This window comes from Sebastes umbrosus, chromosome 14 (genome assembly GCF_015220745.1).
Source record: "Sebastes umbrosus isolate fSebUmb1 chromosome 14, fSebUmb1.pri, whole genome shotgun sequence".
Taxonomy (NCBI): domain Eukaryota; kingdom Metazoa; phylum Chordata; class Actinopteri; order Perciformes; family Sebastidae; genus Sebastes; species Sebastes umbrosus.
In genome coordinates, this window is record NC_051282.1 from 28,531,840 (window position 1) to 28,558,051 (window position 26,212).

General features: G+C 40.7%; 1 protein-coding gene across 5 annotated transcripts in view; it reads right to left on the reverse strand.

Annotated features, from left to right (window-relative positions):
- Positions 1-2,480: 2,480 nt before the first annotated feature.
- Positions 2,481-26,212, reverse strand: part of grid2ipa (glutamate receptor, ionotropic, delta 2 (Grid2) interacting protein, a) — a 34,143-nt gene continuing 10,411 nt past the window's right edge. For 3 of the 5 annotated variants that reach the window (XM_037793594.1, XM_037793598.1, XM_037793597.1), the window contains 19 exons: positions 21,215-21,490; positions 18,950-19,035; positions 17,923-17,992; positions 17,174-17,476; positions 15,572-15,723; positions 15,227-15,388; positions 13,709-13,815; positions 13,473-13,620; positions 11,402-11,736; positions 7,334-9,682; positions 6,816-6,903; positions 6,237-6,326; positions 5,200-5,396; positions 4,561-4,716; positions 3,707-3,793; positions 3,464-3,593; positions 3,234-3,352; positions 2,975-3,139; positions 2,481-2,630 (listed from right to left, as the gene is read on the reverse strand). In XM_037793594.1, coding sequence (XP_037649522.1) covers positions 2,550-2,630; positions 2,975-3,139; positions 3,234-3,352; positions 3,464-3,593; positions 3,707-3,793; positions 4,561-4,716; positions 5,200-5,396; positions 6,237-6,326; positions 6,816-6,903; positions 7,334-9,682; positions 11,402-11,736; positions 13,473-13,620; positions 13,709-13,815; positions 15,227-15,388; positions 15,572-15,723; positions 17,174-17,476; positions 17,923-17,992; positions 18,950-19,035; positions 21,215-21,490 — 5,101 coding nt within the window. In that variant the 3' untranslated portion in view covers positions 2,481-2,549. The remainder of the gene's footprint in view (positions 2,631-2,974; positions 3,140-3,233; positions 3,353-3,463; positions 3,594-3,706; positions 3,794-4,560; positions 4,717-5,199; positions 5,397-6,236; positions 6,327-6,815; positions 6,904-7,333; positions 9,683-11,401; positions 11,737-13,472; positions 13,621-13,708; positions 13,816-15,226; positions 15,389-15,571; positions 15,724-17,173; positions 17,477-17,922; positions 17,993-18,949; positions 19,036-21,214; positions 21,491-26,212) is intronic. The other 2 variants (XM_037793595.1, XM_037793596.1) reach the window with 2 other exon arrangements.

Sequence of the window (26,212 nt, forward strand, 5' to 3'; positions counted from 1 at the left end):
ATCGCCAACTATTTTGATAATTGATTAATTAGTTTGAGTAATTTCTTAAGAAAAAAAAAAAGACATTTGAGTACATCCTCTTGGGCTTTTGGGAAACACTGATCAACATTTTTCACCATTTTATAGACCAAACAACTAATCGATTAATCGGGAAAATAATGAACAGATTAATTGACAATGAAAATAATCGTTAGTTGCAGCCCTTAAGTGTACGTGATGTGATTCCCTGATACACTAGTAATGGATACAGTATTATTTCTCTGTAAAACAACCCACTTTTTCATCGTTTTTACATTAAAAAAATATCTTAAAAACACAGACAACCAGGCAAAAGTAGATTTCATTCCACTCTTTATAGTTGTCATTGTTAGGATACAATACAAAATACAGACTTAACACTTTATAGGCCTTAAATGGACAGCAATGCTTTAGAGGTTTACATTCTGTAATTTAAGCAGAAACAACTCGGACCGTTAGAAAACAAAGCTTTTACTAGCTGCACACGTTATTCTTATCGTAATAATTTATCTTATCATTTCAAAATATCACTTGAAGACTTAAGTTTTTATGTTTTACGGAGCACTGGCACATCTCAGAAGCTGCATTAATTAACGGTTTGTATGTAAAATGCTGCATCGTCTGCTGTAATAAACTTAATGACTTTATGGTCCGTCCATATGAAATAAATATTTGGGTAACACATGAAAGTACTTCATATATTGTAGCATCTGTTTTCTTTAAATCCACTCTCATTCTGTACAGTACAAACACGATATATCTCTTTAATATAGTATAATAATAATATGGTAACACTTTATAATAACCATCATTAACAAATGGTAAATTGATAGTTAATTAAACTCAGTTAATAGTTATTCTACGGTTAACAAACAATTAAATTATTCTTAATAATGTTTACTAATTATTAATAATGCTATATGTTATTTTATCATTAGTTTGTTTAATATGAAATAATACATTTATAAATTATATATTGTATCAAAGCTGTAGAGACGATAATTACAATCTCATTACATTAGTAAACTATTCAGTATATTGTTGCACATATTATAACATTTTATATACTAAATTAAGTATTTATTAATGATTACCAAATTATTTTTAAACCTTTAAGAAATTGTCTATAAAACATTACATAGATAGATGGACCAGAAACCAATTATGGACATTTGATAAAGTATTAACTATCGATCTAAATAATGTTTATTGATGCTTTTACAAAGTATTTATTAACCATTAAATAAGGTATTACAATCATCAGTTGCAACTATATAATAGCCATCTAAATAATGTTTATAGGTGGTTTACAAACCAGTTATTAACAATTAACAAAGTGTTAAAAATATCTATATATGTAATGTTTACAAATAATTTCTTAAAGGTTTGAAAATAATTTGGTAATCAATAAATACATATAATATAGTATATAAAATATAATGTGTGCAACAATAAACTGGTAAAATAATATAAATTATAGCATTGCTAATAATTAGTACAAATTACATTTTTATTATTTAACCGTAAAATAACTTAAGTTTAATAAACTATCAATTTACCATTTATCAACACTGACATATTGCACACTGCCCGCTGTTAGCTGCACATAATCCCACTTCTACTTCCAGTAATTAGTGCATTGATGACTGCAGACCGGTTAAAAATGATCATTGGAACAGTTAAAATTGTCTTTTATAAAAACAAGCATTAGGCGCCAACTTCTCACTCATATATGTATATATATATATATACATGTTAATAACATTAGAAGTTAGAACAATACCATTTAGAAAAAAAAGGAAATGATATGGCTGTAACTGACATGGTAGGAATTTGGAAAATCTGCTGACAGTGAGGCAGAGATACAAAGCAGTAAATGAAACCATCCGTCATCAGGACGGATGATTTCTATGAGTATTTACTTGAGAAAATAAGCTACACTTAGTCAGTAAAGAACTTATGTTACATTCAGTGTGGTGGGCGGCTTACAAAAATACAGAAAACTAACAGGAAGACGGCTTTTTGTGGTTTTCTTCCAAACCACCGAGAGAATGTGAATGTATTTTAATTTAAATATCTATTTCAGGATTGGTAAATCTATGTCTTAATCGTGGATATATATATATATATAACAAAGATTTTACTGTAGAGTTGTAATATAGCTTACACTTACACTCAGGCTTAAAGAAAGAAAACTTCAACTACAGGACGTTACTGAGTAACTGCCTTTCAAATAGTAGAGACGGCCAAACGAGGTTGTTTTCTATGCAGCAGTCTTAAGTCAGTTAAGTTTTAGACTTCAACAAAAACTCTGTTTTGTTTTGAAAGGATATACAGCATATACTATACCACTGGTATAAAGCTAAATCGTCCATCTTTGATGCAAAAGACATTTATTTTTGCCTCATGTCAAAGCTTCTCCCTCCCAAAAACACACAGATACTTCAAATCTTGATTTTTGCTCAAAATTTACCCATTGAGTTGTGGGTATGTGTTTGTGCATGAGTATACAGTATGTGTGTGTGTGTGTGTTACCAGGCCAGTGGGGAAGCCAATCGTGGACTTCTGGGGCTCTTCTGGTTTTCTGCAGCTTGCGTATCACTGAGAGCTCTCTGAGGTAAAGAAACAACAACGTTTTTAAGCTCACATAAATGCTATTATTACTTTATTAAAGCAGCAGTGGGTAGAAATGGAGCAAATATGATTTAAAAAAAAGTTATTTTTATAAAACGGTCACTATATCCTGACAGTAGTGCATGAGACAGGTAATCTAGGACGTAATGAGGTAATCATAAGAGGTGTTTATCTTGAAGAAGTTTTATGTTAAATAGTTTGGTGGAAGGCTGAGAAGGAACGACCGAGGGTAACATACATACAGTTCTTGACTGTAACCCTGTAGAGGTAGGACAGCAGGAATTATTTGAATAAAATGAATATCTGAATCTTTCTTGCTCACCTCGAATTTGCCAATGAACTGAGCAAAGATACCAAAGAAGGCCTCAGTGTTTGTGGATTTGCCGTCTTCTCCAAAGTAAGAGGCAGTTTTGCTGAATTCCTCCATCGCTCTCTGCTGCAGGGACTCCAGAGACTGGACCGCAGGGTGACTGTTTTCCAGGAAGTTCTACACATACTGGAGTCAAGGGGCACAACATTGTTTTCTCTTTTCATCAGCCTACATATCTCAGCGCCCTCTTTGGCACTTTAGTGAAGGATACACTCATGACGGCAGCAAAGCGGTCCTCAGCAGTCGCAGGCATCTTCTGACAGGCTGCGCGAATCTCCTGGATGGTTGTATGAAGGTCATTCATATCTGATGAGATCGCCCTTTGGTTTACTACGGACAGAAAATAGAAGGAGAAGGTTAAAATCTGTGAAAAAAAAAACACGACAATAACCAATCATGTGCTCAGTAAATTGCAAAATGTTCCATCTATGTTGTATCTACCTTTGACTGCAAGAGGAACCATGGTTAAATCTTTGGAAAAGTCCAGCACATCAGGGAAGTGGTGACATAACGACTTGACCAGAATATGTAGAAATGTCGACTTCCCATCCACTGTTTTAGTCGTGCTCAACTGCAGAGGACACAGGGAAGTTATTAACTGTATGAGCATAATATTATGAGAAAGAAAACACAGACTGCTCTGAAAACACATTTACATATAGTATGTATTAGTGTATGATGTACCTCTGTAAGGAAGTTAATCTTGAAGCCTGTAGTCTTGTTGGTTTTAGGCTGGCTGTTATTCAAGTAGTTCCCCATCGCCAACACAAACTGAAGAAAGACAGAATGCAGCAGAACTGTAACTCAGCTCACAACTAATTTATCTGCACATGTTTATTACAGTTTCAATTGCAACATATTCGTTTATCTCTTATATGTACTCATGGACAGATGCGTTTCTAGGATTTGAGGACATCCGGAGGTAACACCTCTTCCTAACTGGACGCGATGCGAAAGAGCGAACGAGTGAGCATCAGATTGTTTCAGTTTTTCCAAACGAAGACGTCCTAACCTGCTCCGGGCATCAGCGAAAAGGCGACGCGGCGCTTGTTAGAAAAAACGCTCGTCCTAGCTCTATTTATGCGAAGATTCACGCTACTCAAAATCAACGCTGACAGTAACTGACAGTTAATCAATATCACAAGCTCTATTTTGATGTTTTTTTAATGCAATCTGGCACCTTATTGACATTCAAGTGAGCGCCACAAAATCTGTTGTTTACTTTCCAGATTAATTATGAATTGTGATGTTAAAAATATTATTAGTTGTTAGTAATTATATTAGTAATTAGTATTATATTGAGTATAAACAGAAAACTTCACAACTGCAATCACATTTATTGACTAGAGTTGGAAAAACAGTTATTAAATGTATTTTATGTTAACAATGGTGGAATGTAACCAACTGCAAAGTCAAACATCCATAAAAATGGATTCAAGTTCAAGGAAATTACTTATGTTATCATCATAACAGCAGGTTTTTTTAAACCATAAACAACAATATATTCTTTTTATATTCTTTGCTGAACGGCAGGCTACCTCTAGTATCTTCGCCAGCTTCTTGCTCGTCTTCAGCTCCATCGAAGCCTTGTAGAGACAGTCGTACGCTCCCCTCAACTCCTCCGTCTTCTCCTGTAGGGAACACTTGAAGAGGAGGCTCTCCAGGCGGGTCTGGTACTCTGGTACTGACAACATCTGATGGAGAACACACACACACACACACACACACACACACACACAACGAGCAAAGAAGTGAGTGAAACATAAATACAGCATATGGTCAGGTAACACAAAACATATCATGATACAGGGGTTATGATTCAATATTTTGCGGGAATATTGCAATACTGTAAGCAAGGCAATATCTTGCAATTTTTGTATCTAATTTTAGGGAAAACTGTCATAATATTAAGAACACACCATATACATAAAATCTTTTTTTAATGCAATCAGAGCAGTGGGGTCTGCATTTGCATTTATCAAAGTTTCCGTAACATCCAACATCACAGCACTACTTTTTGTGCAATCTGAGGCACTGTCTGCAAATCTTTGCATGTAAAATATTAATTAAAAATCAATATTGTTTTTGAGAATCATTACAGTATCACAAAACATAATATCGCAAGTGTATCGATATTTTCTTATACCCCTACGGTCCACACCCCGCCAGCACTGTACCTGCAACACAAACTGGTCTGGCTCACTGAGTTTGCTGGGGTCCTGTCTGTACGCTTCGTACTTTTTGACCTCCTCTGCATCCGGGGCGTACAGCAGCAGCTGCTTGATGTGGGCCGGTTCCAGCCTGTCGGTGACCATGTTCATCAGAATCTGACGCAGCTCAGCGGGAGACAGCTTCAGGTGGGCTATCAGGATGGCTGAATGTTGAAAGGAAGATAAACAGGGATTATAAATGACTAACTCTGAACCATAAATGAATCTGGGCTAATGGAAATACATAATAATTTGGCCTGCCAAAGTTAACACGATAATAACGCAAACTAATTTTAACGCCACTAATTTCTTTTACGCATTAACGCACGTTGTAATGGGCTCAGTTTTAAAGCTACCTAAGGAATCCATTGGTACCAACCATGTCATACTAGCTTGTCGCGAAGGAGGTTAAATAACGCTCTAAACTTACACTAAATTTTGGCGAGGAAAAACTGGCATGACCATTTTCAAAGGAGTCCCTTGACCTCTGACCTCAAGATATGTGGATGTAAATGTGTTCTCTGGGTACCCACGAGTCTCCCCTTTACATACATGCCCACTTTATGATAATCACATGCAGTTTGGGGCAAGTCATAGTCAAGTCAGCACACTGACACACTGACAGCTGTTGTTGCCTGTTGGGCTGCAGTTTGCCATGTTATGATTTGAGCATATTTTTGTATGCTAAATGCAGTACCTGTGAGGGTTTCTGGACAATATTTGTCATTGTTTTGTGTTGTTAACTGATTTCCAATAATAAATATTTACATACATTTGCATAAAGCAGCATATTTGCCCACTCCCATGTTGATACGAGTATTAAATACTTGACAAATCTCCCTTTAAGGTTAATTTTGAACAGATAAAATGTGTGATTAATCGCGATTAACTATGCACAATCATGTGATTAATCACGTTTAAATATTTGAATCGATTGACAGCCCTAATTATATGAGTAATATAATAATATATAATAGTAAAATAATGTACCATTTTATACTTACAGGCATTGTAGGCCTTCTTATGGGACAGAATTTCAATCACATCTTTCTTCTTGAAGGTTTCTGACAGGAGGGACGGCTCTGGAGCAAGCACTAAAAATGGGATAAGTGTTTTGTAAAATGGCCAGATGTTATGAAGGTACATAGCAGACAGTAGAGAGATGAATGGGAATAAAGATTTTGTGTTCATTTGATATTTTTTTGCAGCAGGTTAAGAGCAAATTACAAGGAGTGCAAATGCAGAATTAACTTAGATCCCACATTACAGTCAAAAATAAGATAAATGCTCAGAAAAGTAATTAAAAAAAGAGCAGGGGATTCATGTGTTGTTATTATAGTGAAATACTGTAGTTTTAATGACTAAATAATCACACTCCAAGGATGCAGAGTGCTCCAGAGGACCTGGATAATGATGTGCAAAGAAATAATGATGGATGTGTCAGTCTTGTTAAAATATTTGTAACGTGCTGTGCACATGAGTGGGGCTTACTGATTTATCCAGAACTCTTTACATATCTTATGATCTTCAGATGTGCTTCCACTGAAAGTACTGCAGACATGCATACAGCCACTTGTACTCACTGGGGTTCTTCTGTGTCCCAAAGTGCAGCTCCAGATCCAGATACTTCACCATGTCGTGCAGTTTGTCATAGTCAGAATTTGCTCCCAACTACCAAAGACATGCAAAAAAAATGGTGCTAAATGAATTACAATTTCATGACTGTTAGATTATTTTAAATTTGGAATTCTAAATCTAAATTGTATTACATTAAAGAGGCCTTAGGGACCGTACACATGCCGTGTCCTTTGCACGCTCAAACCCATAGCTGTCAATGAAGCGTTGCTGTCCTAGCTCCAAGATAAAAAAATAGTTAAAGTTTTGGAACTCCCCTAGCGAGCACTTCTTCCCTCACTTAGGTTCTCTGTCCTGCTGCATCTAAACCCAGTGGAGAAATCTTGGTGTTATCTTTGATAACAGACTTAACTTTGACCAACAGGTTAAGTCTGTCATTCATTCGTGCATGGCGTTTTCCATGCATGCTTAGACGTGGCATGTGAACGGCCCTTTAGCTCCCCGTGTCCAAACCCCCAACGCTCACCTGTCCCCAAATAGTCCCCTCTGAGTTCTCCACCTGCTCCCAGCGCAACCTCTTCACACTCATGTGGTTCGAGTCCATCCTGGAGAGCGAAGGCCTGGGCAAGGGTGGAGGGGAGCATGGTGGGGGCAGGGGTGGAGGCGGAGGGGGCTCCAGGTGCTCTGTAGGGTCAGATAGCGAGTGGGGGAGGGACTGGGGCTGGCTCTGGACGTGGGATTGCTTATGGTGGGACTGGGTTTGGGCTTGCGACTGCAGCATGTGATGTGAGGGCTGGGACTGCGGACGGGTGGCTTGGGCGGAGGGCTGGACTTGGTGGTGCTGGGGCAGAGGCTGGAAAGTGGAGGCGGTGGGCTGGTGCGGCTGGAGGGGCTGAAAGGTGGAGAGAAGGGGCTGAGGCCTGTGGGGCTGCTGGGGAGGGTGGATGACGTGGATCTGGTGTTGGAAGTCCTGCGGTGGGGGCTGTGGGGTCATGTGGTGGATGTGGTGGATCTGAGGTGAGCTGGAGTGGTGGTGGGTCTGCTGGATAGAGTGGGGTCTTTGGGGGGAGGGCTTGGTGGGCTGGGGGTGATGGGTTTGGTGGATCTGCTGCTCTTGGTGTGACACTTGTGTCTGATGATGACCTTTAAGACTCCTCCGACTCTGACGGGAGTGGCCGTCCTGGTTTAGATGAAATGGGAGGGAGGCAGGCTCTTGCTGGGCTTCATGCAGAAGCTCCGTGGAGGAGTGATGGGGCTTAGTCTGGTGCATCTGGTGGGCTTGGTGGAGCAGCTCCGTGGAGGAGTGGTGGGCCTGGGGTTTGTGGATTTGATGCAGCAGCTCAGTGGATGAATGGTGCGGTTGTCCCTGATGCATCTGGTGCACCTGATGGAGGAGTTCGGTCGAGGAGTGGTGGGGTTGCATCTGGTGACCTTGGTGCAGAACCTCTGTTGAGGAATGATGGGCCTGGGTTTTGTGTATTTGGTGGAGCATTTCCGAGGACGAGAAGTGGGCATGGGCCTGCTGTATCTGCTGGAGCATCTCGGCAGATGAATGGTGGGCCTGGTTTTGTTGCAGCTCATGGAGCATCTCAGAAGACGAATGGTGGGCTGGGGTTTGGCGCGTCTGGTGGAGCATCTCTGCAGAGGAATGGTGGGCCTGGGGTCTCATGCCCTGGTGGCTTTGGTAGATGCCCTCAGCGTATTGACCTTGTTGGGTGGGGTGGACTGTCGGTTTGGGCGGTGGCTGGTGTGGAGGTGGGGCTGAACGGGAGAGCCGTCGGTGGTGATGACTCTGGAGGGCCTGTTGTTGCTGTGCTTGGCGCATCAAATACAGAGGATGGTTGGCGTGCGGATGGGTGGGTTCCGGAGCGGGGAGCGGGGGTAAGGACTGGTGGAGTTGTTGGAGAGGCAGTGGCGAGAGAGCTTTCTGCTGTGTTGGCTGGTTAGGCATCGAGTGGTGGCTCTGGTAGATCTGTTGCTCTTGATATGCTTGCTGCTCCTCGTAGGCCTGGCGCTCTTCGTAAGCTTTACGCTCTTCATAAGCTTTCTGCTCCTGGTAGGCTTGAAGCTCCTCAAACGCTTTTTGCTCCTTGTAGGCTTGGCGCTGCTCGTATGCTTTTTGTTCTTGGTAGGCTTGGCGCTGTTCGTACGCTTGTCTTTCTTGGTAGGCTTGTTGCTCCTGGAACATTTGCTGCTCCTCAAAAGCTTTTTGCTCCTCATACGCCTTCTGCTCCTCATAAGCCTGTCTCTCCTTGAACATTTTCTCCTGATAAGCCTGCTGCTCTTGGAACAGCTGTTGTTCTTCATAGGCTTTCTGCTCCTCATACGCCTGCCTCTCCTTATATGCTTGTTGCTCCTCATAGGCGTGTCTGTCCTGGTAGATTTGTTGCTCTTGGAATGCTTTTAGCTCCTGTATGGTAGCGTGAACCTGAAGGTCCTCTCTGGAGGGCAGCACTTTATGTAAAGAGTGCCGTTTAGGTGGATTATTGCGGGGTGGAGGCGGGGGAGGAGGGCCAGATTTCCGGCGGATGGGCACATATCTTCTTGGGGAGTGTTCAGGGGTGAAGCTAATCAGTTGCTGCTGCTGTTGGCGCTGAGGCTGAGGCTGAGGCTGTGCAGGTGCTGGAGGTGGAGGAGGCGGGTCGTTGAACTGAACAGGTGGCGGTGGCGGAGGGGTCATCGGGGGTGGAGGGATGTGGTCAGAGGAGGATGAGTAGGTGAGGGAGGAGGCATTCTCTTCTCCACTGCTGCTTTGAACATCACTTGGGCTGCTGAGCTCTGGGGCCACAAATCCTCCATTTTCATCCTCGTCCACCCCCAACTCCTCTTCATTATCCTCATCCTCCTCATCTGGGAAGCCCATCTGCACAACATCCTGGTATTAACAATTACACTTCATTAGCGCGTTAATGTCAAAGTGGCACACTTGTCAAGCTACATGAGTTTATTGGTTACACAACAGGAGTATTTTTGAATGGTTGTCTAATAAAACTGGACAGGTTCTACAGGATCTCCAGGCGATGTTTCTTTGCAAAAGCTGTACAAACATTGCAAATGTTTGACATCCACTTACAGTATTGTGCAGGTTTGATGACAGCTTTAATGACAACCTCTGTACTTCTGTCAACAACCCGATTCTGCTCTGAGTTTGTCAAAATTAGATTTGCACGTAATACACTTACTGGTATTACTGCACAGTTGCAGATAAAGATCAGGCTACACTAATATTGTAAGCATTATATTTTTAGTAGAATTAGATTCCAGTGGTGGCTGCGAAGGATTGTTTCAGACTTGTGTGATTCAAACATTTCTAATAACCCTAGAGCGTTGTGAAGTCCAAAAGTCAAAATGTATTGAAAAAAGATAGATGAAATAATTTCCAAAATTCACAACATGTTTTTATCTAATTAAATATTCTGCTTCCATCCATATTTGCTGGTATACATCCTTTCAAAAACAACATTTTTACTGTGGTAAAAACCGGTTAGCTCTCATGCCCGCCGGACACAGAGGGAGGAACTGATAAGTTATACTAATTAAAGAAAGTTGATTTATTAAACATTACGTCATTATTGACGTCATCCCTCAGCTTTTCTTAGATAAAAGTGGAGGAGCTTCAAGGAAAATAGGTTGGGAGCCACTGCTCTATAAAGTCTTCTCACATCAAAAGTAGTGAGCTGTCCCGTGGCAAATCATGCATAAAACTAATTTTCAGTTAGGGTTAGGGGTTTGACCTGCAAATGAAATCAGGACTGACAGCAGGTTTTAATGGTGTGTTTCAAATGTTGAAGGTGGGGCTGCTCCTTTGCTTACATTTGGATTCACAGATTGTGATTTTAATGATTCGTTGAGATCAAAGTTACGGACAACAAAAGGCAACTGAAGCAAAGTAGTAAACAGGACAACATACTGTACAGGGGAAAGAAATCTGTTGTATTGCAATATTACGCAAAAGACTATTCTCTAAACCTAGTTTCCTTCTAAATCTCAAGTTTCACTTTGTCACTTATTTTACAGGAGAGTACGTTCTGTACCCGTTCAGTATGTGTGTCAAGGGGTCTGTCCTATTTCACATTTGGACGCAAGGCTTACAGTACATACCACAGGGAATCAGTGTACTACGCAGGATTAACCCGTTATCACCAGAAACTATGGAGACATGGGGATTTTCTAGGGCTGTCCTCAATAAAGAAATTCCTTTTCCTGACGTTTGTCGACTAATCGATTAGTTGATTTAATCGACAGATCTGAGAAACTGAGTTCCTCCACAAAGAATCACACAAAAGCACCACTTTAAATCTTGTGTTTAACAGAGATGTGCTCATAAGTTTCTTGGAAATACGGTAAGTCATTCAGCACCAAACCTTTTTTAACAGACTGTCAGAAGCTTCTCGACTGTCTGAAGGTTTCCTCTTGTAGAGAAGTAATAAATAATCAGCAAGGTGCGGCATGCACACATAAAAAGTTAATGATACAGATTAATATTCAGATTGATAACTGATAACATGGTAACTGAATAAATATCAACAGTCATTAAATTATCAGCTAATTCTTTTTAATGTCACTTAATAAATCAGACTTCATGTAACCCTACCTCCTCATAGTCGTTCTCCGGAGTCAGGAAGTCATCAATGATGGCCACCCTCTGTCCCAGCTGCTCGCTCAGTGCATCCAGGAAGCGGTCGGTGTCTTCTGAGCGCGGCGGTTTGGAGAAGGTGTAACGCCGCTTGTTGTTGCGGTTGGCGGGAGGAGGACTAGCTGGGTAGTCGTTGGGGTCTGGAGGTGATGGAGGTGGACTGTCCAGGCTGATGTAGGGGTTGGACTCCGCGCTGGTCTGGCTCGTCAGCCCGGATGAGTAGAACTGTGATGCAGGGGGGCTGGGGAGAGGCTCTGGCCAGGATGTAGGGGGCGGCGGGCCTTTACGGCTACCTGACATTAGGAAGAGACAAACAGTTATACAAGGACGGCGAAAATATTTGAAGCAGGTGTTTCTGTTCTGTCTTTCAGATGTTTAAATAGAAAAAATACATAAAGGCTATTGTTGACAGTCTCTGACAAGTAGATTCAGTCAGTAAAGTGTGCTCACCCTGCATTTGTATTCATATAAATCCCATCCAGATGTACTTAATAATCTGTAGGAAATGTTAATCTAAAACAGTGCCAATAATGAACTACATTTCACAAAGTAAAGAACAGGCTTTCCCTCTACAATGGAAAAATATGAAAAGTTCTACATTTGGAGAAAGGTAACCTGAACACGTCTCCCTGAGGAGCTAACATTGCAGAAAACACATTTTTGAAGGGGTTTTTAAAATGTGTGTTTTCTAGTTCCACTTCCACCATCACCATATCCTCCTTACTGTACGAGGTTCAGTGCTTCTGGACTGTATAAGACTCAACTTAAAAGAGCCTTCCTTCCACCTGAGAGGCTGACTCTGCCTGATGTAGATTGAATGTGAGGGTATTCCTATCTTACCCTGATATGTGCACACTAAATGAATGAATAAATACATGACTCCATAGATAAATAAATAAATGAATAAATAAATAAATCAATAAATCAATAAATCATTAAATGCAGCAAAATAATATTAAAAATAAATGTAACCATTAATTAATTAATAAAATGTTACATAAACTGATATTTCTGTTTGAATTTGCTTCTTTATTTATTTATCTTTATATTAATTCCTTTATTTATTTACTCCTCTGTTTAGTTTTCCCCATTATTTATTTATGCATTTATTTTTATTAATTTTTAAATTATTATTTTTTTATCTTTTTGTCACACATTGAGTGACAGCCCCCTTATTTGCATAATGAGGCAGAAATGCATTAAGAAATGTACTAAGAAATGTGTAAAAAAAGGAAATAAATCATTTTGGGGAAATAAGTAAGGGGTGAAATGTAGAGGAAAATTGTGCATAAATAAATGCACGAATACATAAATAAAAATGTATATTTCAAAAGAAATATACAATTAATAAAAAATATATACTGTACATGCATTTAAAAATTAAAAAAATCATAAATGAATAAAAAATAAACAAAAAAGTAAATAAATAAGGCAATTAATACAAAGATAAATAAATCAAGAAGCAAATTAAAACTGAAAATATCAATTTATGTCACATTTGATCAATTCATTAATGGCTACATTTCTTTGTAACATTATTTTTGCTACATTTAATGACATATTTATTTATTTATTTAGTAATTTATTTATTTTTTATTTTGGCAGGTTCCATTCTCCATACATGGGCAGACCAATCTTGTTAAAAAAATTCGAAATAATGCTCTATAGCAAGGTGTCTGACCCTTCCAACACGTGTCCTAATCTAACAAAATAAACATAAACTAATCATAACAGCCAGGCTGAGAAAATATTGAAAGCAGTGGGTTGTTTCAAGGCTCCTCTGTGCTGTATATTTATGTACATGAAATCACAAAAGATCCTGTAAATGTAATATTCAGTTGAGTGAGAAATGGGTTGGCTGCCTTGGGATTTATCATTCTTGCACTGCAGTTCTTTTGTTATCCTCCCTCTATTACACTAAAAACACACACTCACTCATGCACACAATAGATCAGCACGGTAGTCATTTTATACAGTAAATATAATTGCAGCTGCTACGAGTTTAGTGTATATTTATACTTTGAGCTACCTGTGTTAGCATGCATTGTAGGGGAGGCTGTGCACGAGGGAGGCTCCAGATCCAGCAAACTCTCGGGGGTGGGAGGAGGACGGCTCTTCAGAGACTTGGACCTCTTGGTCGAATACATGTTCTCCAGTTCAGCGTACACTGCTGACAGCTTGTATGGTGGAAACGTACAAAGAAACCAGAGTGAGAGTTGCCCTGATGATGAGGTGAATGGTGATATTTAGGACTTTGGTACGTACATTGGTGAGGTTGTTGGGAGTCTCAGGAAGGGAAGTACCGTCTCCTGACTGTCTCTCTCCTGGAGCCAACCTCATCCCTGACTCCAGCACCGTCTCTACACGGAGGCCTACGACAACCAGGTGTATGGTTTTGAGGATGCGGGCTTGGGCTGATTTGTGCTAACAGGTTATTTGTGGGCCAGTAATAGAAGAGCTATCAACCAAGCGATTTTGGCCACATGGGAATATGTTAAAGGGATAGTTTGGGTGTTGTGAAGTGGGGTTGTATGAGGTACTTCTCCATAGTCAGTGTATTACCTACTGTAGATGATGGGAGTCATCTACTGAGTACCGGCACAGAGGAAAAGCAATGTACTGCTGTGAACGGGGCCGGCAGCCAAACGTATTTTAGCCATCTAAAAGAAAAGCCCACCTAAAAAAATCAACATCAGTTTAAGTATACGCTATATTTAAAATATTTTCACTGCTTTACCTCGCCGTCAGACAGTTAGACAGTTATACGGTCTATGTTTCCGACGAGGAACTGAAGCTGCTCTCGCCAAAGCCACCAGACTCCATTGAAAAAAACAGTAATTTTACCTTGCAGAACATGGAAGTTGCTGGTCTACCGCTGCCTCAATCGGTTAGTTTGTCTGTGTTATTGTGTGACTTTGGTTAGATCGGATTCACCAAAAACCACACTGTAGCAACAAACTAACTGATGTACTGCAAGGTAAAATTACCCGTTCTATTTCATCCTTACTGACCGCCAGAGTTCTTAGTCATCCAGTGTTGAAGCACTGCCTCTGGCGGTCATCCAGGATTCATAGAACCTTAGTTACATTCGTAACTTTCGTTCTATTTCATCCTTACTGACCGCCAAAGGCAGTGCTTCAACACTGGATGACTAAGAACTCTGGTGGTCATCCAGGAATCATAGAGCCGTAGTTACATTCGTAACTTTAGTTTTTTCAATGGAGTCTTGTGGCCTTGGCTTGAGCATAGATGGATACAACGGCTTCAGTTCCCCGTCGGAAGGAGCTGCTTAACAAGGTAAAGCGTCGAAAATATTCTAAATATAGCGTACACTTAAACTGATATTGATTTTTTCTTTTAGGTGGCTAAAATACGTTTTGCTGTCGGCCCCGTCCACAGCAGCACATTGCTTTGCTTCTGTGCAGTAACTCCTGTCTGCTTCTCCAAGCTGTAGATAATACTATAGATAAGTACCTTATACGACCCCACTTCAAAACACCCAAACTATCCCTTTAAGCTATTTTGTTGTATATAAAATAGTTTAGAAAATATACAGTATGAACTGAACTAGTATGAGCCACACTGGCCACGTAAAACAAATTGGAAGCTGGAAACCAAAGCTACAGATTCCACATTTAACATTACTGTGTTGATGCTCCCAATGAGGATAATGTTGATAATGCTGAAAATAACAGCAACGGCGGTGATAAGAATCAAGAGTGTCATGGTGGTCGTAGTGTTACTGTTGCTACGGATGATAATGAAGATAATGAAGGTCTGTACCCATGCCCATGTGTGTGCCAATGACCAGGTCGTCAGAGCTACGTCCCCTCACACTGCTCCTGTACGTGGTCCCTGTCACCCTCATGGAGCTGCTACGTCGATGGGGCTCGGGGGCAACGTCGGGCTCCGGAGGAGGGGGAGGAGGTGGTGGTGGTGGTGGAACTGGAACACACACACATATTGGCAATGCAGAGGAAGAGGCAACGGTGCATGAAGGGCACCTGAGTTGATTACTGAGCCGGTGAAGTTGTTAAAGATCCCCCATGGCAGCGCCCACACACACAAACACCCCTTTTTCATTCACATAATAAACACTCACACCAAAATGTGCGCACACACACACACCTGGCGCTTTGTATCCAAGAAAGCGTGAGATCTTGCTCTGGCAGTGCTCCTGCTCCTCATACGTCAGCAGCTGGTAGACAAACTGCCAGATCACCTGTTTGGCTGGAGTATCCAGCACCGGGAACACATCCACGATCAGAGTGTCAACATTCCTGTTGCCATGGAAACACAGGCAAGGTGACAGATCGCCTGGCTGTCCGATCAGAACGTCAGAAGTTGAACTTGAAGGTACGGTCGCCCACATAGACGCCGCATTGGATGCTTCAAGCCCGTTGCAGCGGTACGTCAGCGTGGCCGCCATATTGGACCGGGCAAGACTGGCCTGTAGCCCTATACAAGTGAACGAGGGAGCTGACGTTTTTCTGGATAAAAAGCACTATAACGGCTACATTTCTCGTTATTATATTAAAGGTGTTTATGATCTACGTGGAGTAGAAAAATAAAGTTTTGTCTCCAGTTACTTAGAATTTGGATAGTTCAGCTATAATCGATGCTAGACGTTCAGCAGACGAGTGTGTACTTACTTAAAATACTTGACAAAACTCACGTTTGTCAAGTATGGCTTTGGCTTGTTTTCCTGTAAAGAGGTCCCCGTATAACATAATATAATATAATATAATATAAATAATATAACATAATATAATATCATATAATATAATATAATATAAATAATATAATATAATATAATATAATATAAATAATATAATATAATATAATATAATATAATATAAATAATATAATATAATATATATAAATAATATAATATAATATAAATAATATAATATAATATAATTTAATATTATATTATATTATACCATGAAATGTCTTCCTCCGTTTTAGCGATCATGCTTTCAATCTATAGTAATACTAATAATAAGAGCAATCAGAATAACAGGCAAGTACATAAATAAATAATGGTAACAATAAATATTAGTATAATAATATTAGTTATGATCTGAATTTATTGAAATAATGGTGAAAATACAGCAATTATAAAAACAAAATAATCGAATAGCGTAAAAAGACGTGCCATCAGTTTTATTGTTTGCAATATTAGAAACATATTGTTTTTAATACGTATCATACATTTCATGTTTATGTTAACTTAACGTTACTCCTCTTAGATCATAAACCTTTAAATATAATAACGACTCGTTGAAATCGGTTGAGAAATGTAGACGTTATAGTGCTTTTAATCTAGAAAAACGGCAGCTCCCCCGTTCACTTGTATGTGTTTACGGGCCAGTCTTGCCAGGTCCAATATGGCGCCCACGTTGACGTACGATCCAGGAGTCAATGCGGCGTCTATGTATATACAGTATTGCTATGCAGGCATACGTCTTAAGGAGTGTCGACAGTATTTGTGTTATTACTCTCGCTGCCAGAGGGGGGAGATAAAAGTTCTGCACTACAGCTTTAACCACCTTATTGTAATGTATTTATACCTCCACAATGCACTTTTCACTGTAACATACATAATTATGGTATAATATAAAAGCACATAACAGTACAAAATACAAGCATTTTTAGTTATTCCTCCTTGTGTGACGTCACATCCAACCTCTGACCCCCTCTATTCTCATCCCCCTTCTCTTTGCTCACCTGTGCTGGAAGAAGTTCTCCAGAGCCTTGCAGATGGTGTACCTCTCCTGGATGGTTAGCAGGTGCTCCAGCTGCTGTCCGAAGGTGCGGCCCTGAACCCGGATGCTGGGCGGCAGGATCTCCGCCACCCACTGCAGGGAGCTGAGCACGGGGGAGCGGGGGAGCTCCGTGGGAACGCTGCCGCCGCCCCCCGCCAGGTCCTGCTCTGACAGGGAGAAAGTAGGCGGACCGTCCTCCACTACCAGAGTGGGCATGGCGCCGCTGCCCTGGAGCATGGACACCACCTTCTCATGGGAGGAGGTCCTACAGGCAGACACATGGAGAAACACTCACACTGTGACAGCCTTTTCACTGCATGAGCCAATTATTTATTTTTTTAGAAAGAAGCGAGTTTAAATCAATTAGTCAATTCATGATGTGTGAATAAATAAACAACATGAAAAGCTTTCTGAATTCTGTAGAGAACATTACACATACTGGGGTATAAAGACTCTCTGGGGAGCTGCTTCTTTCTCATTGTTTGTCTTCTAATTTCAGCTATTTTTCAACCAAATCCATCTGAATTTAATTTCCACTCCCTTCAACAACTGTGTGAGCTCTGCAAACAACAACACATCTTCAAAAGGGGAACAGTATTACCATATTTATGTTTATTTGTAAATATAAATATAGATTTAGATACGGTTTTATGTGGAGCTTGAGCACAATTTGCAAAGAATTTGTGAAGTGAAAGCGGGTGAGAGCTCAACCTCATGTCCAGTCCATTGAGAAACAGGATGCGGTCTCCTGGTTTCAGACCTGCCTTGTCTGCTGGGCTCACTGCAGAACAGACAATGAGTAAGAGACGTTTGATTTGATCATTTCCACGTTACAAGAACGGTACAGTGGGAGAGTTTGGAAGCTTTATAAAGATATAAAACTCTGTTACATGTAATAAAACTGTATTTTAGATATAAAGGCTTGGATGTCACAGATTTTTTTACAGCTCAACCAAGGATAAAACAAAAGGGCTGATGAGAAACTGGCCTGCACACTAAATATAGTAGAACTCAACCCAAGCCAAGAAGCAAGAAATCTAGGAGTGATCTTAATTTCATGTGCGGGGTGTCACAAAAAAAAAACAGCATTTTATCATTTGAAGAATATCCCCAAAGTGAGGCCATTTCTCTCTCTGAGCAACACAGAGAGACTGATTCATTTTATAACTAGCAGGCTAGACTATTGTCTCCTTTCTGGTCTACCGAGGAATTCAATAAATCAACTACAATTAATTCAAACTTCTGCGGCTCGAGTGCTGACGGAGACCAAAAGGAGAGCACACATTACGCCTATTTTAAAGTCTTTACACTGGGTTACCTGTTAGTTTTCGTACTGATTTTAAAATTCTTTTATTAGTTTATGAGGCACTACATGGCCATGCACCAGACTACCTCTCAGAAAGTAAACTAAAAATCCATCTGTTTGGTCTGGCTTAAATGTAATTTTTTTAAATATAATTTTAGTGGTTTTAATATTTATACTAGTTCATACCATTTTTATCTATTATCTATTTTACTAATTTTGTTTTATTAACATTTTACTCCTTTAAGTAACTGTTGATCATCATTATCAATCGCTTGTAAAGCACTTTGAAGTGCATTTGATTTGTTCGAAAAAGTGCTATATAAATAAAGTTTTGATTGATTGATAACAGTGTTATTACAGCGTAATAACTAAAAGTACTCCTATACGACAACAGCTTGATCCTTTACTCACACAGACACATTTTTGACTCACCGGGGATGACTGAGTCGATCCACACTGGAGCATGGCCTCTAAGGGTGAAGCCAAAACTTGTGTTACCTTTACACACTCTCACTGTCCTAAAGAGACAAATATGAGCTTTGATTAATGGCAGGACGGAGGAATAAACAGACCCTAAGAATTAAAAGAAAAGCAGTTATTCATAAATACTCTATCTCAAGTAATCGCTAAATTTACGTGGTTAATATATAAAAAAAAAGTCATGTTTATAACTTTCCTACAATTAAATAATGCATGGGTTGCCATACTGTAATACGGAAGCCCTAAACGGACATGACTCAAACATTTTTGTTAATACCGTTATCTTGAGATCACAAGTTAATTAATTTGTTATCACGAGCAAACAAAAGGTTGTTTTCTTTTATCGTTGGGTCAAATCAGATGATGGTAAATGCATTCAAACGGCCCAAATCGAGCTGACAGCATGGATGTATATATCCATGGCTGACAGTGATGGGCTTGGTGAAGTTATTTACGTCTGTATGTAGGCAGAGATGTCTTCAACTCAAGTATATCAGTCATTGTTAGGAATTATTTATAAAAAAATGTTTCAAGCAACCAAAAATAAAAGAAAAAAAAGTAATTTTCCTTTTTTTGTCTCAATTTTGTGACGACAAATTCACAATTTTATAATCCATTTAATCTTATTTCCATATATGTATTTTGTATGTACCTTATTTTGAAAACCAGGTGTAGTCGCACGTGTATCGTTCCGCTCACTTTGCCAAGTCTATCACTGTGGGCCAAGCCCGCAGGAAGTGCACCGGGCTTTCGTGCAAATTTTCGTAGTGGCCAAACGGTGGAATTACAACTTCCATGTCCGTCATGTGATGCCATTGAGCCCAAAAAGACTTTTTCCCATAGACTTACATTGGGAACGTGACGTCTGTATCTCAGCGGATAATTTTATTTTTGAGGTGAATTAACTTCCCAGTACAAAGACTTGAATAGCCCTTATAAAATGCACTAATACCTGAATCCAGAGTTATTTCCCTTCCTCCGTTCATGTGAATGAGAACCAGACTGAGGCTTGAGCGAGGGTCTGGGAGGCGGAGTTAAAGGAAACGCTACTGCGCCTGCTCCATGGGCCCAATGGATGCGGAAGATCGCCGGATGATCCGGGTACTTTATCACTTCGCGGTCGAGGCCATTTTGGCTTCATTCGCCACTGAGCAACTCTCATAGTAATGAACGGGCCCCGCCTACAACGCTGTATCCAGTTCTCTTAATACATCCATGCTGTGGGCTCGATCTGGGACGTTCGAATGCGTTTACCGTCAGCTGATGTGACGCAAACATTATAAGTAATAAAAGAAAACAACCTTTTGTTTTCTCACGATAACCTAATATTCATGTTTTCTTTTTCTTGTGATCACGAGATAACGGTATTAAAAAAAAAAAATGTTTGAGTCATGTCCGTTCAGGGCTTCCGTACAGTAGTTAGACTTAAAAGATATGACATAATGGACACAAGCTGTGCTTAAGTAAGGGTGGTAGAATTCATTAATCACTATAGCTCGTTGCACACAGAGTTGTGGCTGTGATCTGTTAAAAAAAAAGTTATCCGCAATGAGACAAATTATGCAGTTTAATCCAGAGTCCAACTGCGAACCTCCTGCAGATTTCCATATCGAGCAGACTACTTTAAATTCCCATCCTGCATGAATAACCAAACTTAAATATGGACAGCAGATCCCAGGGGGGGAGCTGTGTAACATCCTCATAAACCAGAGCCATAGAAGAGATTAGGGGCACTTTATTCTAACAGTTTCAAGAGATAGTGATCGGATGTTTGTAATCATGTTGTTTACTTTTCACATCTTTTAATCCTGATAAATGTTTTTATCTAGGCAGAAAACAAACTGTCATCAATTCATAAAGATGTGACAGGAAACAACATCACAGCAGATGAAGAGAGCATCTAAATAGGTTTATGTTCCCATTGGCTAAATCACTGAAGGGTCTATTTTTCACTTAACTCCTACTCGTCTTAATTCACATAAATTGCTTCCAGAGGAAGAGCAGTCACAGCAGTTATAAATGTGATCAGACATAAGGAGAGAGGATGTGTTATTTTAGGAAAAAGGGTTTTCTTTGAAAGCTAAAAATGACACACGCTCTGTAGCTGGTGGGATGATGATTGTGATGGTGATGGGACTCCTGCTGATAAAAGGCCAAAACACGCAGGAACTAAAAAAAGACAAATAATAAATCTGCAATTTGACATGTAACACAGACCTGCAGTTGGTGGTGGTGCCACTGGTGTGCCCAGCTATGAGCGAGGTGGTCTTGCGCATGCCGCGGGTTGGGGGGACCACGCCTTCCTCTGCGTGGGTGCGTGGCACTGAACTGGCGCGGGTGGAGACCAGAAGGCGTTCGGGGTGATCCTCGCTCCGGCTGCGGCGGAGGTGGTTGCGGCTCGGGTCGCTGAAGCTCCGCCCTTTGAGCCGGCTCATCAGGCTCTGGGAAACCACCTCGTCAAAACGCTCCCGGTGCTTCTTGGGAATGAAGATCCTGACAAACATAGTGGGATCATACACTCAGAAAAATCACATCATTACAGACAAAAATTCTTCATCCTGATCTCTCAAAAAAGCATCCATCGTCCAAAGTATCCAAAAAGAAAAAACAGAGGGATTCTTGTTCTGACTACATATTGTTCCAGCTGCAGCATCCACTTAATTGGTTCAAAAATAGTTCAGTCCATATCGCCTCATGGGAGGGCCGAGGTAGGTAGAAGGGATTGGTCCAACATTATTTTGTGTGTGTGTGTTTAAATGCATGTGTCTGGGAGAATGAAAGAGATAAGAGACAAGCTTTGTTTGTGTGGTCCTGTCACATTAGCAGCTGCAGGTAAAGAGTGTTCAGTATCGGTGACAGCTCCCCACTAATATGCGAAGAGGAGGAAGCTCAGAGCCACCTCTGGGAGAAAGTGTTCCTCTCCCCCTTCTACCAGTGTTATTTTTCCCCTCCCCATAATCAACTCCCAAATGCCTTTATCCTCTTAAAGGAAAAACCCACCCTCACATACTGTCAGTTTGTGCGATTTAGTGTGTACCAGGGGTGGTTTTGTGGGCGTGCGTTTTACTCCAGTCTGTCTTGTGTGCCACATACATGTAGATGAAAAGAAAGTGTCGAGGTCGTTAAAATAAAGATTGGAGAGAGGAAAAGCAGTGTTTGCATCAAACCTGTCAAAGAAGGATTGTATAGAGAGCTGCAGAAATGAGTCCTAAAACCCGGAAATGAGTTAGCATTTTAGCACTTCTGGTTCCCTCGTCTGGAAGTCGATGGGTTTTTAGTTTCATGCCTGAAATAAGGTCTGTAGTTAACATGAGCTGAAGAGATTTTAACATTTTGTTCTACGATATAAAATATGTCAGTAAATACCCCACTCGTGAATTTTGAAGCCCGTATATATGTCTTTAAAATAGGCGGTTGCTAACAAGTGGCTAAATGAGACTACTAAACGTCATCACGCAGACTCGTCTGCCTTGCCTCGTTGTGTATACTCGTGCTCATGTCACCGTGGTGTAGTTTATTCATAGTCTAACATTAGCTTTTTACTTCTGGCGATTGCATTAAAAATGATAAAAGTGGTAAAGTCAAATGTGAAGATTATCTTGCTGAACAAAACGTGTAAGTATCATAAACGTTTGTTTGCCACAGAGCTTATTTTCTCCAATAATCCAAAACCCAATGGAAAAATCCCATTGTCTTTTTGTCGAGGGAACCAGAGCGTTGCTAACTTCCTGTTTGGCCTCAAGGCCTATTGAAAGAGGCTGGAACACGGGTATGGAGTATTACACATACAGTTTTACTGTGCATGTGTTGTACCCAAGCCCCCACGAAGTGCGCCGGTCGTCGATCCGGAATTTCGTAGTGGCCAAACGGCGGTACAGCAACTTCCGTGTCTGTCACGTGATGCCATTGGGCCCAAAAATACTTTTTCCAAGAGACTTACATTGGGAGAGAGATGTCTGTAACTTTTTTTAGGTGAATCAACTCCCCAGTACGAACACTGTAATAGCCCTTATTTAAAAAATTATGTTTTTAAAGTTGTAAAACGCACAAATAGCTGAATTCAGAGTTATTTCCCTTCGTCCGTTCATGTGAATGAGACCCAGTCCGAGGCTAGAGCTCAAGCTCTGACGACAGCGTGACTTTGGGACCCCGTGACCAAGTCATGTGACCGAGCGGACGCTACTCCGACAATCATCTCGGACGGTACTCCGCCAAGATCTGGGTACTTTTCCAGACGGAAGTCGAGCCATTTAGGCTTCATACGCCAATGAGCAACTTCCATAGGAATGGCCAGGGCCCCGCCTCCAACGCTGTATCCAGTTCTTTTAACACATCCATGGTTGTACCCCAAAGATATGACGCTTTGATGACACGTGACATCTCCTCTTTTCACCCTCCTTGGTTGGCCTACGTCATCCCTGCAGCGCTCTATTTAAGCTGTCTGAGAGGGCTTGATATAAAAATTGGTATCTCTGTGTCTTCTATGACAGATTTCTCAGTGTAGGATTGTTCAACATCAGCATACAACTGTAAAGAAAGCAGCATTTTTTGTCTGACATTTACCACTGATGTTTTGTTCTGCTTTAAATGTCTACTCCCGTTAAACCCGCTTATGGCTGAGCTGTCTGCTGCACAATGTTTATATTAGGCCAATTATCTGCAAGAACAAGAGAGATACATAACAACAGAAATGACCCAGAAATGGAAGAATCGTTGCCAGTAACTGTGTTGGGAAAAAAGTTTTAGGCTGCGATTTTCCTTTAAATATAGGACGCCTTCTCCCTTTTTCTCTCTCTTTTATCTGATGGTTCTGCGTACACATACACAAGCAAACCATCTCACACACCTCATTTGTCCCTTTTCTATTTAGCATATCTCTCCCCCCCCATCCCGCCTACAAAATGATGCTGCCTCCATCCTCAACACAAGCCTCTCGTCTTCATCATGAATCTCCTGGGTGCTTCCACTGTGCAGAGGAGAAAAGAGTGCTTTGGTTTTTCAGAGTGCACCAGTTCCAATGTGCATCCAGACACACGCAGCACAACTCCTCGCTCAAACGCTACTTTTTTGACAATTAGGCTTGGCGGTGCGGTTTGGTTTTCAAAGCTGTCACGGTCCTTTTGCAGGCACATTTGTTGAGCATTGTTCGGAGGTAAAGATTAGATGATTTGGTAGTTTCATAAAAACATACAGAAAGTCTTGAGTTTGAATTAAGAGCTGCCTCCGTACCAATATCTTACAATCCAAAGTTGAGGGAAGCCAACAGATATTTACTCCATTTTTTACCAAGACAAAAATCTGATTCACTAAAGTTCACAGACTCACACACACTAAAAAAAACACACATGTAATTACAGCTATCCAATAAAAGCTGGGACCATATCCAAAGTCAATCAGTGTGTAATAAAAACACTAACTTTTATAAATCAGGTCATTGACTCTAAAGCTGGAAATCCAAATCAAACCACTCCAACTAATCCCAACTAAAAACCTGTGCTCGTTATATCTTGGACAGTTTTCAAGCGAACCAAATGCATGCTGCCTGTGCGGGCAATTGTTGAGATGGACTCAGGTAAACACCAGGTTAACATTAGTGGGAGAAGACTGACCTGGACTTCTGCAGAAGTCCGATGTTTGATTGACATCAGGGCCAAAGAGAAAACGCACAATATGCTAAATAAAGTCCACAAAAACAGTGACGTTTATAAAGTCATACACTGGAGGAGAACATTATATCAGTGCCAAGTGAAAAAACTTCAACAAAGTCTGTGATTCCCTGCACAGAGGTGGCAGCTCTCGAGATGAAAAAGATAAATTCGCTCCGTACACGCCCCTCAGCAACAAACAAAAATGAACCAAAAATATTAATTTAACAGTTAATTCATTAGATGGTGTTCCACAGGGCTCAATCATGGGTCCCCTTTTGTTTCACCTTGATGTTAAACATAAACCCATCATATAGACTTCATTATTACTATAATTATGATGATGATATACAATAATATCACTCATAGACAATCTTAGTCCTATCAGTGCACTCTCAGTGTATTACGGACATACACAAGTGATGCCAGGGCAAAAAAACATCTTGAAAGTATAACCACTTCCACAGACACAATTTCATCTGCTTACTACGAAGACATCCATATAAATAAAAGCCAAAGCAAGTAGTGCATGTAGGTGTCAGTGATTAAGTGCTGGTTGTGTTCATGCAGCAAAATGTCCACACTTCCCCGAAGGGCCGAAATGTGCTCGTCTGTGACGCCAGGCTGCTCTTAAGTGCTATCTCGAGGGTCAGCTTTGTACAGCAAGAGTAGACGAGTTAGAGGCATAACGCACAACAACATGAATGAATACCAAACTCTGTAAACTTAGCCCATAGTTGCAGAGATATACACATGAGCACAAGCAGGTAAAATATGACCGAGCCAGAGACGAGGAAAGAGAGGAAGTGGAGAACTAGAGCTCTTTCTAGGCCAGGGTCATGTAACTACTGGGAATGAGGCAGGCTAGTATGTGATTACAGGAGATGTAGGCCACAGAACTTTTCCCAAAAACTCATGCATCACTACGGTTGCTTGGACAAAAGGCGGATAAGGGAAACTAAACAGAATGGGGCCATTTATGTGATTTTATGACAGTCACATAGGGCCGGGCACTATCGATTTTCATTAACTTTATCACCTCCAACGCCTCTCATGTCATGTTACAATCTCAGTCAAAGAAGATTTCTCTTCAAAACAAGCGAGCAGAAACTTCACAGGTTTCCTCCGTTGAAGTTGGATGTAGGCCTCGGGATGCCCTCAATTATAAGGAGGGCGAGAGGAGTCTATAATTAGGCCTGAAGGAGGGGTGGATCAAGGACAGAGCACGCAGAGGGATGAATGACAATTGCTATCAGCTGGAAAACTCATTGCAAGAACCATTATTATCAGACCCACTTCTGATCAGCTATTTTGACAGCCGGGCCAGTTGTGAATTTGCAAACACAAAGCATAACTGTAGACACAGAAAAAGACACAGAAAGCAAAATGAAGTAGTTATTTGGAGAGTTTTGCTAGAATCTCGCAGTGTCCTCATGTTTCACAGACTGGAAACAGATTTAGGGAAAGCACAGAGTTTCATATTTTTACATGCCGACAGAAAGCGCAAAAGAATCATCAATACAAACTTGATAACAAACGCACAGAAAACAATACTTCAGCAACTTCAGCT